General features: G+C 42.8%; 1 protein-coding gene across 16 annotated transcripts in view; it reads left to right on the forward strand.

Moving 5' to 3' along the window:
- KLHL21 (kelch like family member 21) overlaps positions 1–11,807 on the forward strand; it is a 128,753-nt gene extending 116,946 nt beyond the window's left edge. For 15 of the 16 annotated variants that reach the window (XM_068238949.1, XM_068238947.1, XM_068238946.1 and 12 more), the window contains one exon: positions 35–481. In XM_068238949.1, the coding sequence (XP_068095050.1) occupies positions 35–352 (318 nt within the window). In that variant the 3' untranslated portion in view covers positions 353–481. Of the gene's footprint in view, positions 1–34; positions 8,911–9,139 lie in introns of those variants that run through there. The other variant, XR_011021915.1, reaches the window with a different exon arrangement.
- Positions 11,808–16,327: the final 4,520 nt, after the last annotated feature.

The raw sequence follows: 16,327 nt of genomic DNA on the forward strand, positions 1-16,327 counted from the left end.
ACTGTTCTAACTGCGTCTGTTGTGCTTGTTGCAGGTTCACGTGGGAGGCAGTCTGGCAGCGCTGGGTGGCAAGCTATTTGTTTCCGGCGGTTACGATAACACGTTTGAACTCTCGGATGTGGTGGAGGCTTACAACCCAGACAGCAGAGAGTGGAGCATTGTGGGACGTCTTCCTCAGCCAATGTTTTGGCACGGCAGTGTTAGCATCTTCAGGCAGTTCATGCCTCACACACAGTACAGCTTCGAAGGCGCCCCGTTGGACAACGCCAACCACGAGCGGAATACAATGAACCTGAACAGACGGCGGCAGCACCTGCACAACCACAACCTGAACGAGCTGCACCGCCGGTAGGAGGGCTCTTGTTGCGGCCCAGTTTTATGGATTGAGCCGGCGGGCCAAAGGGTTTGCGCTGGTAAACTGTCTGCCAAGTTTACTAGACGAACGGATTTCTATTCTAATATTATATATTTATATATTTGATTATTTTTTTTCCACATGTGTTGTCCTCACTGAAGTTAATGTTTATGGGTAAGATGCATCATCAACTCTGCCAATTATCACTAGAGAGAAAGCTGGCCTGCCAGGGGTTCCTAGACTTCTAAAGTGTACCCGAGGTGGACCTAATGGGAAAAACAGATACTTGCCCAAGAATAGACTTCCCATGTCCTCCTGACCCCTGAAATATGGCCACAATTCACTAAGCTTATCTCCCGTCTTTAATAACATTTCTGAGTTGTTTTTGCTGTTATCACTGTGGTGCTAAAGCATTTAGTATTCACTAAACAATTTACTGCATGCTGTCCTTAAAATAAGGATTCTATCTTTAAGTTGAGTGATTTCTAAAGTTAAGATTTCAATCCTTAAGCAAACAACATAATTCTAAACTTAGACAGGATATTAATTCACAGAGAGGAATGCAAGTGATAGCAACTGTAATGTGTGTGAGGAATATTCACCTGGCTAGAGAATACAATGTAAAGTGAAGGATTCTGAGCTGTCTGCTTTGTTTAGTGGTTTATGCAGAAAGGGACTCTGTACAGAGAGAAATATACACAACAGGCCCACGGGGAGGGAGCAAGAGCGAGACGCCAAGCATACAAAGGACACACAAAACGGGCAAAGGGTCTCTCTTTCCTTCCCTGAGGGCCATACACAAGCTGCAGCCTGGCTGTAATCATGCTGACAGAGCAGATGGCAGGAGGGGTGGAGCTACATCATGCCTGCATGTGCTCCTCCCATCCCTACCTTCTACATGTAAGAATAACTACAGTGGTGATGTCTTATCACTTCAGTCCTTAAGTTAACACTCTCACTGTGAAAATCTATCACATGTTAATATGGAAAGTTTATTTAGTGAATTAACACTTAAAATACTGATCGATGTGTGGTAATAAGTTTTCACTTGCCTTATTATCACCATCATGATCTTAGTAAATTGTGGCCTATAATCTAACAATAGCTTGTGTGATATGCTATGTGGCCACATCCCTCTTCATGCATACAGCGTCACTGTACTGCTGTTGCGCGAGTATGGCCAGGCCTGTGCAGTAAGTGGGAGCCATGCAGACGTGCCTGTATTTGCACGGGAGCTGCACGGCCGTGCTCGTGCATGAAGAGGGGCGTGGTCACTATTTACAGGGTCCCGGGCATCAGCGGTGGTGTCCTGGAGGACATTGGAAGCCTCTGGATGATCTAGATGCTGAAAGCTACTATTGGCGATGTTGGCACTGAGAGTGGCATTAACTGCAGGAATAACAATCGCAAATAATGGAACTCAAGGATTTTAGGCGCAAATGCTCCTAAACCTGGATCCGGACAGAGCTATTATCTGTAGTTACTAGGAATGGCCAACGATGGGCTAAAAATCCTGAGGTGATGCACATTTATGCAACTTGGAAATACATCACTCAGATGCAGCAAATTGGCACACCGAACGATAAGCATCTTACTGACCTTCACCAGTAGTTGCCTGGACCAGAGGGACGTACAATCCACATTTCACCACCTCATATGGCTCTACAGAACTTGTGCTGCTGGAGGATTTACATCCCAGAAGGGAATGGTAGATGTGGAAACTTCTGTTCTGTTTGCATAATGCTCACAAGGAGAGAAGTTTGAGAGATGCGATATATTTTTGTAAGGCAGACACCCCTCCAAACAGCGTGTATCACAAGTTTGTCCTGAGTGTTATTACTGTAGCCACGTTCTGTGAGAGAATCTTTCCTTACTGGCCAGACACAGGAAGTGCTCTGGTGGCCATTTTGTTTGCTTAGTCAGAGACAGTGGCAGATGGGCAGGAAGAAAATGATTTTTATTCTATACACTACAAAGATGAAAGGATGCTTTTTTTTTTTTACACTAAACCGAGACTGATCAAGTGCTCTGCTGTAACTGATTGATCACAAGTTTGCGAAGAGGAAAGTGTACTACACAGCGTACTTATTGCATGGCTGTAACCTGATAAACTTCCTCCCAATGTTAGACAATTACAGCTTGCATAAGAAGATCATTGTAGATTGCTGGTTTACAGTATTGTGCAAAAGTCCTGGGCCCTTGTGGGGAAAAATAAATACTGTTGAGTGGGAATGTTTTCAGAAATAATGTCATGAATACGTATTCACACAAAGAGCCTCTTATACAGTGCAATCCAAAAGGGGAAAAATGAAATCAGTATTGGGAGGTGACCAGTAGTAGATGGGCAATTAGATGCTAATGATTTCAGTTTAATGCTAATGCTACAGGGTTACTAAAATCAAAATAAAAAAGATCAATTTAAAGTGAACCTGAATTCTTGCAAAGGATAGAAGGAAAACAGAGAAATGCACCCTGTATGTGTTTAGAGTGTTTAGTCTGTCTAATCACAAGTTGTAATCTGATCTCTCCCCTGTGTCACATGACTGCCAGTGGCAGAGATGGCAGATAAGCCCATTTGAAAGCACAGGCTGGTAACAAGATGCCTGCTTCCATCAATCAGGATGTAGAAACTGTGCACATTTTAGGATTTGTATTGGCTGTAACAAAGAATTTTTTTTTCTTTAAAGGTTGTTATACTTGCATGTATTTTTTAGAGCAGAGAGGAGTTTGAGTTCAGGTCTTTTTTGTACTTACCTGGGGCTTCTAGCAGCCCCCTGGAGCCATCCTGTGCCTGGGCTGCCCCTCCATCGAGCAGCGGCAACCCCTTCCCCCAAAGTGGCCAGAGGGTACTGCATATGTGTGACCCCGAGCAAAACTCACCCGGATTGCGCTCCCGCTGCGGAGGGTACCCCCTCTCACTTCAGTTGTCCTTTAATTCACATTTCCTGACCACCCCCCTCTCCTTTACTTCAAAGCGGAGGGTGGTCACACCAAATATTCATGTCAGGTTGTTTTTTTTTTTTTTAGAAATATTCTAATTACCCATTCCTGGCATTATGTCTGACATCATTCCCACAAGTAGTGAATGCTTTAGCACTGTGTTGTACAGTATAGTATTTTTTTTCACACTTGAAGCGGTCTCTTACCATTGATATATCAATTTCTGAAAGTTTTTAATATTACTGGTTTTTTAAACATTAGTTGAAGGTTACGAATTGAATAAGCTAATTGGAAAAGGTGCACTATATGTATAATTTATATTCAGTATTGATACAGAAAAGGTGCACTATATATTTATAAACAGAGGTCATACATCACTGACCCACATACACACTACAGGCCTGCCTGAGCGTCACTTCTGTGATGTCACAGGTCACATGTCTGCCGGCTCTATCCGAGAGAAGACTCTAAAAAGGGAGAAGCCAGCATTTGTAAAGCGGTCTTTCACCTTTCAGGGCAAAATAATCACATCCGGCCTCTTCCACCCTCCGCAATGTACGGTAGTCATATAACATTCTCCGTTACCTGACCTGCCAGTAATATATGGTGTCCAGTCTGCTCCAGTTCTGGGCACCTCTGTGCACACGCCTCCTTTCTGGGGGAGGGGTATCTGTACAGGAAGTACATGACTTCATTAAATCACACCCCCAGGTGCTGGATCTGTGAACAAGTTACATATACAGATCCAATCTATAGGTGAGATACACTACAACCAACCTGTACCGTAAAGGCTTGTATATAACTAGTGGGCCTTGGGGGAGGTGAAGGAGCGTGCCATAGAATTATTATTTGGGAGGGACCAATGTCTAACACACTCACACACATCACACATGAGCAACACAAGAGAATACCTCAACTCGGCTGTAGAGATATTTTTCCCCACAATCCTTCAGGGCAAAGGTGAGACGTTGCTCCTCCCAGGAACAGGAACAGACAGCACTTCCCCTATAAAAAAAGTCACATGGTTAGTCCACCCTCAGTGCTGTTTGTTCCTGCGTCCAGGCAGGTCGGCATCTCCCCTCTGGGTGAAGCCTGTGTGCTGGGCTGCAGGTGGATCCTTCTGGGTGGCTGAGACTGTGGTACTGAGGCAGTCTGGCCATGCGCCCCAGGCTGGATCTTTACTGGGGTTTGCCTACCTTTCTCTCCCGCTGCCAGGGAGAGCAAGTGTGGAAGGCGTGGGTTCCCCTTGGCGGCCTTGCGGCAGAGGAGCAGGACGGAGGTAAGCCAGCGGCCATGTGCAGCGTGGAGTGCATTGCGGCCATTAGGACGCTTGGCCGCGTCCGGATGCGTAATTTCCGGCGGGTATGCCGAATGTAGCAAATTGTAGAGCTGGTTCATTACTCCTTCTGAACCTCCGGTCCGCCCCTCATCCAATTGTGGCAGGCCGGATATGTTTAAAGGGAGGCTGCGCAGGCCTGTTTGCACTGTTGCTCAGGGGGAGTTTGGTCCTGCGCTGGACATGAAAGTTTGGAGACATGTCAGACGCTGAGAGGATTGAGAGCAACCAGGCCGCCCAGAAGGTGAGATAATGGCTTCTCTTTCTGGGCTAAAGGTGCTAAAGCTGTACAGAGTTAAATGCCTTGTTGGTTTTGTTTGTTTGCAGGCCAAAACTGAGGCCGCTGCTAAATCTGCTGAGGCTGCTGCTGCAGATAAGCATAGGCTCCCTCCTAATTATAAGAGATGCCCTTTGTGCAATGTTAAGCTAATGTTGCCCTATGCAAAGACTCTGTCAGTTGTGCATAGAGAGGGTTATGAGGGAGGAGCCGGGTCACTCTGTTCAGAATACATTGAGATCCTTTAGAGAGGAGATTAATGCTTCATTGGAATCAATTAAGTCTTCATTATTGAATGCTAATCCATCTACTTCTCAGGTTGCTGTATCTGGAGTATCTGTGACTGAGGTTGATGTTAGTCAGGCTGAGTTTGCAGCTAGTTCTGAGGATTCAGACATTAGAGAAAGGATCCACTGGATAAAAAAGTGGATGCTTATTTGAAGAGGTCTTTGAAGGCTAGTGTGGCTATGTTTAGGCTGGCTGTTGCCTCTACATGTGTGGTCAGAGCTTTGGAGCTATTGGATTAATCAGCTCAGAGCTAATATAGTGGCACCTGTTGAGTATTTGTTGAATTCTATTGCGATTCTCATTAAATCTGCTGCATATTTAGATGGTTCCTCGGCTGAGGCAATTAGGTTTACACCCACTGCTGAAATTAATGATCAGCTTTGGAAAGTACATCGAACAAAAAGAAAAATTTTTTCCTAAAAAGAAAAAAGCTGTTGCAACTAAAGTTTTTTTGTGTGATCAAAGAGATGCCTCCAAAGATCAGAGAAAAGGCAGAAAGTGGACTTCTGACAAGTCCGGGAAAGGGGGCTTTAAATATAAAGCTCCGAAAACCCAGTCAAAATCCCAATGACTCGTGTAAGGCGGTGGGGGGAGGCTAAGATGCTTCTCTCTCAGGTGGGCAAAAGGGGCAAAAAGCCCGTTTATTTGCCGAACAATAAAGTTTGGTTACCAAATAGTTTGCGCTCCATCCATCGTCAAGATTTGTGGTCTCAAAGGCCCCAGGAGATCCCACTCTGTTTCCAGAAATTTTGAGTATATTGCAAAACATGCTAAAACAGAATGTATTTTATCCTGTGCCGGATCAAACAATCCGAAACAGTCTGTATGCATGTTGGATTATTAGGGCTCTGTACAAATTAACAAGCTGACACGTCATTGCATTCCAGCGGTGTGTAGCTGCTAAGGGTAACAATGGTTAATTTGCATATAGTCAGCAGTGATGCTCTGGGAGACATCTCAAGCTCACTCCAACCTGAATTATTGCAAATTCTTTCTGTTTTAAGAAAGCAAACTTTTTTGCTTTTCTTAGCATTTTAGTAAGAGGGCTTTTAGGACCATTGTAGCCTCTTACACACTCTGAGTTCTGGGTCACCATGAGCTTGCTGGTTAGTCTGTATCCTGTGCCAGTAAAGGAACAAAAGCAAAGCTTCTGTTTCACTATTTTTGTAGTAAAATGTCGTCGGGCAAGTTTCGCCTGATTCTGAACCTAAAAAGACTTAACCTGTTATGAGACAGAAAAAGTTCGGATGGAATCCATTTTTTCAGTAAGGGAGCTACTGTTTCCAGGGGCCTTTATGGCATCTCTCGATCTAAGAGATACATATTGGCATTCACCAAAAATCGCAAAAATTTCTAAAATTTGCAGTTGGAGAAAATAGGAGGGTAGAACACTACCAGTTTGTTTGCCTTTCGTTTGGGATCACTTCTGCCCCAAGAGTGTTCACAAAGATGCTGGGAGAAGCATTGATTCCGTTAAGAGAGCAGTCGATTTTAATCATTCCGTGTTTAGACGACTTGCTTATTCTCGGAAGTTCAGCAGATCAACTGACAAACCATTTAAATCTGGTATCGGAACATCTCCGATCCCTAGGTTGGATTATCAACCTAGAGAAGTACTCTTTGATTCCAAGTCAGAAAACGCCTTTTCTAGGCATGCTAGTGCATTCATTAAAACAGAGGATTTTCTTTCCTCCGGAAAATATCCTAAAGATAAATTTGGCAGTGAAATCATTACAGAGGGAAGACAAGGTTTCCCTAAGGATGATTTTGTCTGTGCTGGGATTGATGTCATCCACAATGGTGGCAGTACCCTGGGCACTGGCGCACGCCAGGAAGTTGCAGAGTTTCCTTCTAGGAAATTGGGACGGTCGTCCATAAACATAAGATTTCAAAGTCACAATTCCTCAAACTGTGGTGTTGTCTCTGCAGTGGTGGTTGGAGGAATCCAACCTTATGAAAGGAAGGCTTTGGAAGGAGCCTGTAGACAAGGTAATTACTACGGATGCAAGCGCTTGGGGCTGGAGAGCTCGTATAGCTCACAGAGCCTTTCAAGGGAAGTGGACAGAACTGGAGTCTGAGGTCATCCAACTGGAGGGAATTAAGTAAAGTGGGCCTTATTTCAGGCGCGATCGATACTGTCACAGTCCAATGTTCTGATCCACTCTGACAATGTTACGGCAGTAGCGTTTTGTCAACAAACAGGAAGGCACGAGATCCCTGTTGTTGCAAGAAGAAGTGGAGGAGATCTTGTCCTGGGCAGGTAAGAATGTGTTATCCTTGAGAGCTGTTCGTCTCGAGGGAAAACTCAATATAGAGGCAGACAACTGAGCAGAAGCAGGATTCTGTCATCAGAGTGGTCTCTAAACAGAGAGAGGTGTTCCCAGACATCACAAAACGATGGGGAACACAGTCAATCGATCTGTTCACAACAGAAGATCATGCCCAGATTCAGAGTTTCTTCTCCCTCAATCCAAAAAAGCATATATCTGGGGGTGACTGCATTCATTCAGGAGTGGAACTTTCCACTTCGGTATGCATTTCCTCCTCTCAATTTGATTCCTGCAGTTATCAATAAGAGGTTGTCAAAATCTGATGATTTTGATTGCACCTTAGGGGACCCTTGGAGACTTCCTTGCAGGCCAGATCTGCTGCTGCAAGGGAACCTGTGGCATCCACATCCAGGCAGATTGAATCTGTCAGTCTGGATCCTTACTCAAAAATTGGGAGTATCTGACAAGGCAGACTCTACATTGATTGGTATCCGTAAAGAAGTTACTAGGAAGATTTACTTGAAATGCTGGAAAACTTTCCATCTTCGGCTGTCCGGCTTTAAGTTTGATAGCCTGTCAGTTCCAGCAGTCCTGGATTTTCTTCAGGAGGGTTGGGATAAAAATGTTTCTGTAAGTACGCTTAAAGTGCAGATTGCTGCTTTATCTGCTTTTTCAGTTATCCCCTTGTCTTCCTCTCCTTTTGATAGTGAGGTTTCTGAAGGCTTTTTCTAGGAAACTGCCAGTTTATAAACCATATGTTTCTCCTTGAGATTATCAGGGGTTTTAAAGGGACTGTCCAAAGGTTCCTTAGAGCCTCTTAAGGACAGTTCTTTTAGATATCTTACATTAAAAACAGTATTTTTTAGTAGTCATCACTACAGCCAGAAGGGTCAGTGAGCTACAAGCTTTGTCTATGAAAAGTCCTTACTTTCAGGATACATTAGGGTTACAGGCATATCCAGAGTTTTGTCCGAAGGTTATGTCTAGGTTTCACAGGTCGCATGATATTATGTTGCCTACTTTCTGTGTGAATCCAAAGTGTGGAAAAGAGAGGATTTTTCACTCATTAGATGTTAGAAGATGTGTTCTGGAATATTTGAACAGAACTGCAGATGTCAGGAATACAGATTCTTTGTTTTATTTTCAGGGAAAACTGTAGGTCAGAGAGCTTCTAAATCTACTATAGCTAATTGGATTAGGTTAGCTATTATAGAAGCTTACAGAGTTATGGGAAGTGAGGCTCCTGCCTCATTTAAAGCGCATTCTACTAGAGCTAGGGCAGCTTCTTGGGCTAATAATGCAGGGGCTTCGCCTGAGCAAATATGTAAGGCAGCAACGTGGTCAAGCTTTTCTACGTTCATCCGTCCTTACCGAATTGATGCAATGTCTGCACACGACCAAGCGTTTGGTAGAAAGGTTCTCCAAGCAGTGGTCCCACCCTGAGGTTGTATTACTTGTTAATCGTCTCACCTTTGCCCTGAAGGATTGTGGGGAAAAAGCAGAGTTAGTACCTGCTAACGATGTTTTCAACAATCCTTCAGGGCAACGATCCCACCCGGGTGTTAATTGTCTGTGTCTGATAGTTGCACGGTTATGGGTTAGTGGAATGTTCACCTGTCGGGTACTTGGCTAAACGCACTGAGGGTGGACTAACCATGTGACTTTTTTTATAGGGGAAGTGCTGTCTGTTCCTGTTCCTGGGAGGAGCAACGTCTCACCTTTGCCCTGAAGGATTGTTGAAAACATCGTTAGCAGGTACTAACTCTGCTTTTCAGCTTGCACGTAGGTTGTATTCAGCTTGGAATTGGGCCGCTGACCAGCTCCCGATCACGTGACTTGTATCAGTCTTGTGATTGGGAGCCAGCTAATTGCAGCAGAATGTGTGCAGCTGCGATGGATGGAGGCGATTCACTGTGCTGTAGCAGGTAAACGTTACTCCACTACCTGTGATACTCTGTATCTAAGTAAGGCGTGGGAGGAGTAGTGGTCCCCTACAGCCCCCAGCGGCTGCAGGGTTCGCAGTGGCTATTGTTACGCCACTATTGTAAACCTTCAGCCACGATTGTGTGACCTCCGGAGAGTACAACAGTGTTGTGTGTCCACCCTCCTCCCACACAGGAAGCCAGTAAGCGGCAGCATAATTGGCTGGGACTTCTGTTTGGCTGAGTAGAGGTAACAGTATCTATATTCACTATCGTGAAATTAAAAATTTTTTTTTTAAATACAATTGTATTAGTTGTACATTTTACTCAGAGTATAATGCACTATAAAGTACTTTTTTCCTATGTTCCTGTCACTTACAGTGGGCTATAGAAATGTGACTGATCTCAGAGTTTAGACCAATCCATCTCCTTATGGGGGATTCTCAGGCATTCCATTATTTTCAAAAGCACTCCCTGGAGGTCAGTAGCATACGCCAACCACCAGAAGAATGTGCACAGGAGGAAACGGTCTTTCCAGGAATCATTGTAATAGGCCTTTCCAGGGATTTCTTTTGAACAGAATAAAGAAAATATTGAAAATCCCCCATGAGGAAATGGACTAATCCAAGATCTTTACTAGCTACCGTAAGTGAAAACTACATAAGAAAAACAAAATGTATTATGCATTTCACTCAGGGGGGGGGGGATGAACAAAATGCACATTTTATTTTACAAATTTTCATGTTGGTTGTCCTGCTGGAATGTGTTGCCTATGATTGAACACGGTTTCTGTTACAGGTAAATTTCTCATTAAAGGAGGAGTTGTTAGCCATACTAGCTCAGAAAAAAACACCACATATTTAAGTAGATAAATATTTGGTCTACTTACATAACATATGTATTGCACTGTCCACGTTTTGATTTTAGTGATTTTCTGCAGTAAAAAAAAAAAAAATCCTTCTTAGCATTTCCCATTTTAACTGTGGCTATTTTGAAGCCAATCCTGATGTCATTTCCTCCCTTACTCTCCTCTGCCTGATTGTGTATGCATAGTCCGCCCTTCACTATAGAAAGTGCATTGTCTCAGCATGAGAAATATTGGCCAATCAGAGAGGATAAGAAGTGTGGGAGGGGAAAGCAGCAGGGAAAGAGGCTTCAGTCAATCAGGCTGCATTAGGTCTGAGGGTAAGTAGAGCAAAAAAGGATTACCCAGGATGCCCTGCAACTTCCTTTGTGCGGCAATGTACCAGATAAGAGTCGGGTAAACTGGGGAATGATCATTTATCAACAAGAATAGTAATAATGCTTTTAACGTTTGGATTGACTAGTTAGCAGCTTTATTACTGGTTTACCAGATAAAAATAAATAATTGATTTTATGCCCTACAGTTAGAGAATCTGTATTGTTAAAATCGCACAAAAGTAAACATACCAGTGCGTTAAGGGACATCTCCTATTACCCTCTGTCACAATTTCGCCGCTTCTCGCCACATTAAAAGTGGTTAAAAACAGTTTTAAAAAGTTTGTTTATAAACAAACAAAATGGCCACCAAAACAGGAAGTAGGTTGATGTACAGTATGTCCACACATAGAAAATACAACCATACACAAGCAGGCTGTATACAGCATTCCTTTTGAATCTCGAGATCATTTGTGTGTTTCTTTCCCCCTGCAGCTATCTTCCACTGAAGCGTCAGGCTGTTTCTTCCTGCAGAGTGCAGACAGCTCTGCCTGTATGTAATTCCTCAGTATGTGAAAGCCCAGCCAGCTCAGAGGAGGATTTATCCAGCTTGTAAAAGATAATAGAGCAGAGAGAAGCTGCACTAATCTAAATAACACACAGGCAGTGTGCATAGAGGGGCCTGGAGGGGGGAGATGCATCACAGAACCACAACACTGAAGAACTTGGCAGCCTTCCAGACACAGGCTGACAAGTCTGACAAGAGAGATAAGTTGATTTATTACAGAGATAGTGATAGTAGAAAGTGCTGCAGTAAGCCAGAGCACATTAGAATAGATTTTGGAACTTGTAGGATGGAAGAAAACAGGATTAAATTTTTGTTACGGAGTCTCTTTAAAGCAGTAAATAAGGAAGCATGCTGTCATAACTATAGTTATAGTGATGTTTGTGTGCCGGGCAGCTTTCTATAATAGACCCAATATGAGCTTGAATGCTAGACATGTTCATGTTCTGATTGGTGCATGAACCCGATGACACGCCTCCAGCGATATTCACCGTCTTCCCAGCAAAGCGGATCGTGTTGTATTCCTGAGCTGCGAGTTCTCCACATCAAAACACTCTCTGCTGCTTACCTTGTATTGCCTCAGGTGCTGTATGTCCAAAATATTTTACATTGTGCCGTTTGATATTCTGTTCAATCGAGAAGCATAAAGAATAAAACTGAGGTGCCTGAACTGTCTTCTTTGTAACTTGCAGAATCTTTTCCCTTGCAGTAAGTTGTAAATTCTGTTTAAATTGGACCTGAACCGACAGAGGTCATTACTTTGAGAAAAGTGCATGTAGGATGACAGTATGGGCAATAAAGAGTAGGGGAAACACATTTGTATTGGATGTTGTGTCAGTGTTGTTACGCTTTAAAGTGGACCTGAACTCTTGCACAGGACAGAAGGAAACCATTGAGAAATGCATCCTGTATGTATTTAGAGAGTTTAGCCTGTCTAATTCATCCACATCTGTGACTAATCACCACTGTAATTTGATCTCTCAGCTGGCTGCCTCAGCAGAGCAGCTAATTTGTAAACACAGGATATTAACCATATGTCTGTTACATGCAAGCAGGAAGTAGACACTGCAGATTTGGATTTGTAGCGGCTGTAACAAAAATGTTTTTTCCTTAAATGTCATTACGCTGTTGCTTATTTGTTAGAGCAGAGAGTAAGTTGTGTTCAGGTCCACTTTAATAGAAGTTTATATAGAGACTCCACCACTGAACACAAAGCCCAATGTGAGGGCTGGAACCCACTAGAGGAGATCGCTTTCAATCGCTAATGGTTTCCCTAAGTAATGTAAATGGATGGGACAGATTCCACTAGAGTGATTGTGATTAGGCAAATTGCAGTTGCAGGACATGCAGCATTTTGGGCGTGTTTCCATTCTCTAGTGACTGCTTTACGCCTTGTAGTGGGTCCCAGGCCTGAGGAACTAATCACAAGCCAGCCATCTTTTCACACTTTGGAGATGCCTATCTTATATTCTCAAATATAAAAACAGAATTTTTCCCCCTCTTAAAATGATATTTAACAACTTTACCCCCCCACCCCACAGATTTCTCCGTCCCTTTTTCCACCCTTAAAAACCAAGGGACGGAGAAATCCGTACCTCCCGCGCTACCGCCGCTGTCCGCACTCCCGCACGCCGCCGCCCGGAGATCAATGAACGGGAAAATCCATTCCCGTTCGTTGATCTAAGCCCCCGCAATGATCTGCTGCTTCTATGAGAAACAGCGCAATCATTGTGATTTTCCCAGCCTCATACTGCTTCCTTCCGGACGCTTACAGGTCGCATGAATACCAACTCACTGTGGCCAAATAGTAAAACTACACCCTAAAACATTTTACGTATACAAATACATTAGTTTTACACAATAAATTAACTCGTTACCTCCCACATTCCCCAACTATTATTTTTTTTGTAATAAAAAAAAATACAATAAAAAAACAAAACAAATAGTTACCTTAGGGACTGAACTTTTCAAATATTTATGTCAGGAGGGTATAACACTGTTACTTTATAAACTACGGGCTTGTAATTAGGGATGGACGCCAAACTGAAAAAAATGCACCTTTATTTCCAAATAAAATATTGGCGCCAAACATTGTGATAGGGACATAATTTAAACGGTTTTATAACCGGGACAAATGGGCAAATACATTTCATGGGTTTTAATTACAGTAGCATGCATTATTTAAAAACTAATAGCCAAAAACTGAAAAATAATTTTTTTACCACATTTTTTCCTATTTTCCCATTAAAACACATTTAGAATAAAAGAATTCTTGGCATAATGTCCCACCTAAAGAAAGCCTAATTGGTGGCGAAAAAAACAAGGTATAGTTCATTTCATTGCGATAAGTAATAATAAAGTTATAGATGAATGAATGGAAGGAGCGCCGAAAGGTGAAAATTGCTCTGGTGTTCAAGGGGTAAAACCCCTCAGTGGTGAAGTGGTTAAAGTGAACCAGAGACGAAGCACCCTCATGTATTTTACCATATATATCAGTGGGAACATTAGAGAAAACATCTACCCTGCTCTCTGTTTCTTCCTTCACTGCTCAGCTTGTTAACAGCCCTGATAAAATCCCTGGCTGAGCATTCAGTCTGGCTTTGCTCAGGTATCATTATAGCCGAGTCTGTCTTTTCTGATGTCTTTTCACGTCCAAGTCTGCCCCCTTCTGGCTCTGCTATAATACTCGAGAATACCCAGGTAAACAGAGAGACCAGGGGCCATATGCAATTCACTTTTTCACTTGTTTTCTCCTAGGTGATAATTTTTCATCTCTAAGTTTTCAGCATCTCACAATTGAAAAAGTATTGGCAAAATTATTCGGAGCATTTTCTTGCTTGCTGTTGTTTAAAAAGCATTTTATGATGAGTTGTGAAAATATCACTTAGGAGCAAACTCAGGAGAAAAAGTAAATTGCATATGAGCCCAGGAGTCCAATGGTGTAGTATCATTAATAAATGGGAGGTTGTAAGTATATACAACTATACTCACAAGAGTGGGTTGTGGATTCCTGCAACCACCATATAAGCCAGCTGGATATTATCCATCCCTGCTCGGTTTACAGGCCCTGGCGGAAGGTCGGATGGTCACTCTCCTGGGTTTGCAGTTTTTAGGGGGGGGGGGGGGGGGGAACATTCCTTCCAAAGGAGGTTTATCTGGATACTCATTAGGATGGAGGCACCTAAGTGTAAAAAAACACCAGTAGTACTGGAAAAGTATTTTTCAGTACCACTAGTGTCTTTGTCGTCAGGAGAGGCATTTCTATTTTAACTATTAGAAGTTTATATGTATTTTTACACTTGGACACCTCCATCCTTTACTGTGAGTTGGGCTGAGTTACTGGCTACTGTAATGTGCGCCTGTTATGCCCCACTGTGAAAGCAGCCTAAAACCAAATTAACTTATCTGTATGTTTTTGGGAGTAGGAGAAAACCACAGTGTCTGGAGTAAACCCACGCACACAGTGAGAACATACAAACTCCTTGCAGATAGTGCCCTGTCTGGGATTTAACCCGGGGACCTTGCACTGCAAGGTGAGAGAGCTAACCACTGTGCTGCCCGATATTACCCTCTCTGATTACTGTGCAGTATGGAGGATTGTGATCTGCAGAGGATCCTATATAATAAAACACACATCCCTGTGTCGGTGTATTTGGGCTATCGCGTATGTGCGGACAAGGGATTGCAGGAGCGCAGAGGCATGGGTAAGGTGGGAGAAGGGTGAGGGGGGTCATGGCTGAGCCCTAGTGCCTGTATTTATAACAGGCGGACTTATTTCTAGTTATGGCATAAATCTACTGTTACATACTGTGAGATTGTACAATCATATATGTAATCGCGAGTGGGAAACTCAGACGTGAGAGTAATACAGAGGCTGCCATCTTCATTCTCATTAAACAATTCCGGTTGCCTGGCTTGTGCTGAGGCTCCGCCTCTAATGCTATAAGTCACTGGCCCAGAATGAGCTGCAGATCAGATGCTGTGACTCTACTGGCTGCATGCTTGTTCCAGGGGTGTGACCCAAACACAACTAAAGCTCAGCAGGACAGCCAGGCAACCGGCATTGTTTATAAGAGAATGATGATGGTAGCCGCCGTATTCCTCTCACTTCAGCTTCCATTTAACTGGCCAGATTCACAAATAAAATAGCCATCTCTGGAACAGAGAACCACTAGATGTGGTCAGTGAGATTCAGATAATGCTGGCTTGCATGCTACAGTTATGCAAATTGTATGCAGCTTGGAGATGAGCCAATCAAAATCGACAAGAAGACAGGTTGACAGGACAAGGATAACATTGTGAAAGTAAACACTGACACCCCGGGAGCCTGGATGGTGTAATACGTTAAAGAAAACCTGTAATGAAAAAAAACAAAAACCTCTGGGGATACTTAACCGGTTCAACACCGCAGTGCCAAAAATCTCATGCATCCGAGCAACGTTCACCTCCCATTCATTCGCCTATAACTTTATTGCTACTTATCACAATGAATTGATCTATATCTTGTTTTTTCCGCCATTAATTAAGCTTTCTTTGGGTGGTACATTTTGCTGAGAATTTTTTTCTAAATCCATTTTAACAGGAAGATTAAGAAAGAAATGAAAAAAATTCATTATTTCTCAGTTTTTGCCCATTATAGTTTGAAATTAATATACGCTACTGTAATTAAAACTCATGTATTTTATTTGCCCATCTGTCCCGGTTATTACACCGTTTAAAACGATGTCCCTATCACAATTTATGGTGCCGATATTTTATTTAGAAATAAAGGTGCATTTTTTCAATTTGCGTCCATCACTATTTATAAGCTTATAATTTTAAATAATATAGTAATAACATACTCTCTTGACATGCATATTTAAAAAGTTCAGACCCTTGCGTAACTATTTGTTTTTTTATTGTATTTTTTTTTATTTATTTTTTTATAAACAATGTATGTGGGTAATTTTTGGTGTGGGAGGGAAACTGCTAATTTTAAATGTAAAGTAATATAATTGTTTGTTTAAAAATGTATGTGGGTGCAGTTTACTATTTGGCTACAGTGAGAAAAGTCCTGGATGCGAACGATCTCGCATCCAGGAACTAAAATGCAGAGGAGACGTTTCCGGGGGGGGGGGGCAGGAATATCGCTCTCTTTGGAGAGAAAGCGTCGGTATTTCTGCGGGGAAGTTAGATCGGGGAATGGCAATTATATT

Source organism: Hyperolius riggenbachi, chromosome 6 (assembly GCF_040937935.1).
Source record: "Hyperolius riggenbachi isolate aHypRig1 chromosome 6, aHypRig1.pri, whole genome shotgun sequence".
In the NCBI taxonomy this organism is placed as follows: Eukaryota; Metazoa; Chordata; class Amphibia; order Anura; family Hyperoliidae; genus Hyperolius; species Hyperolius riggenbachi.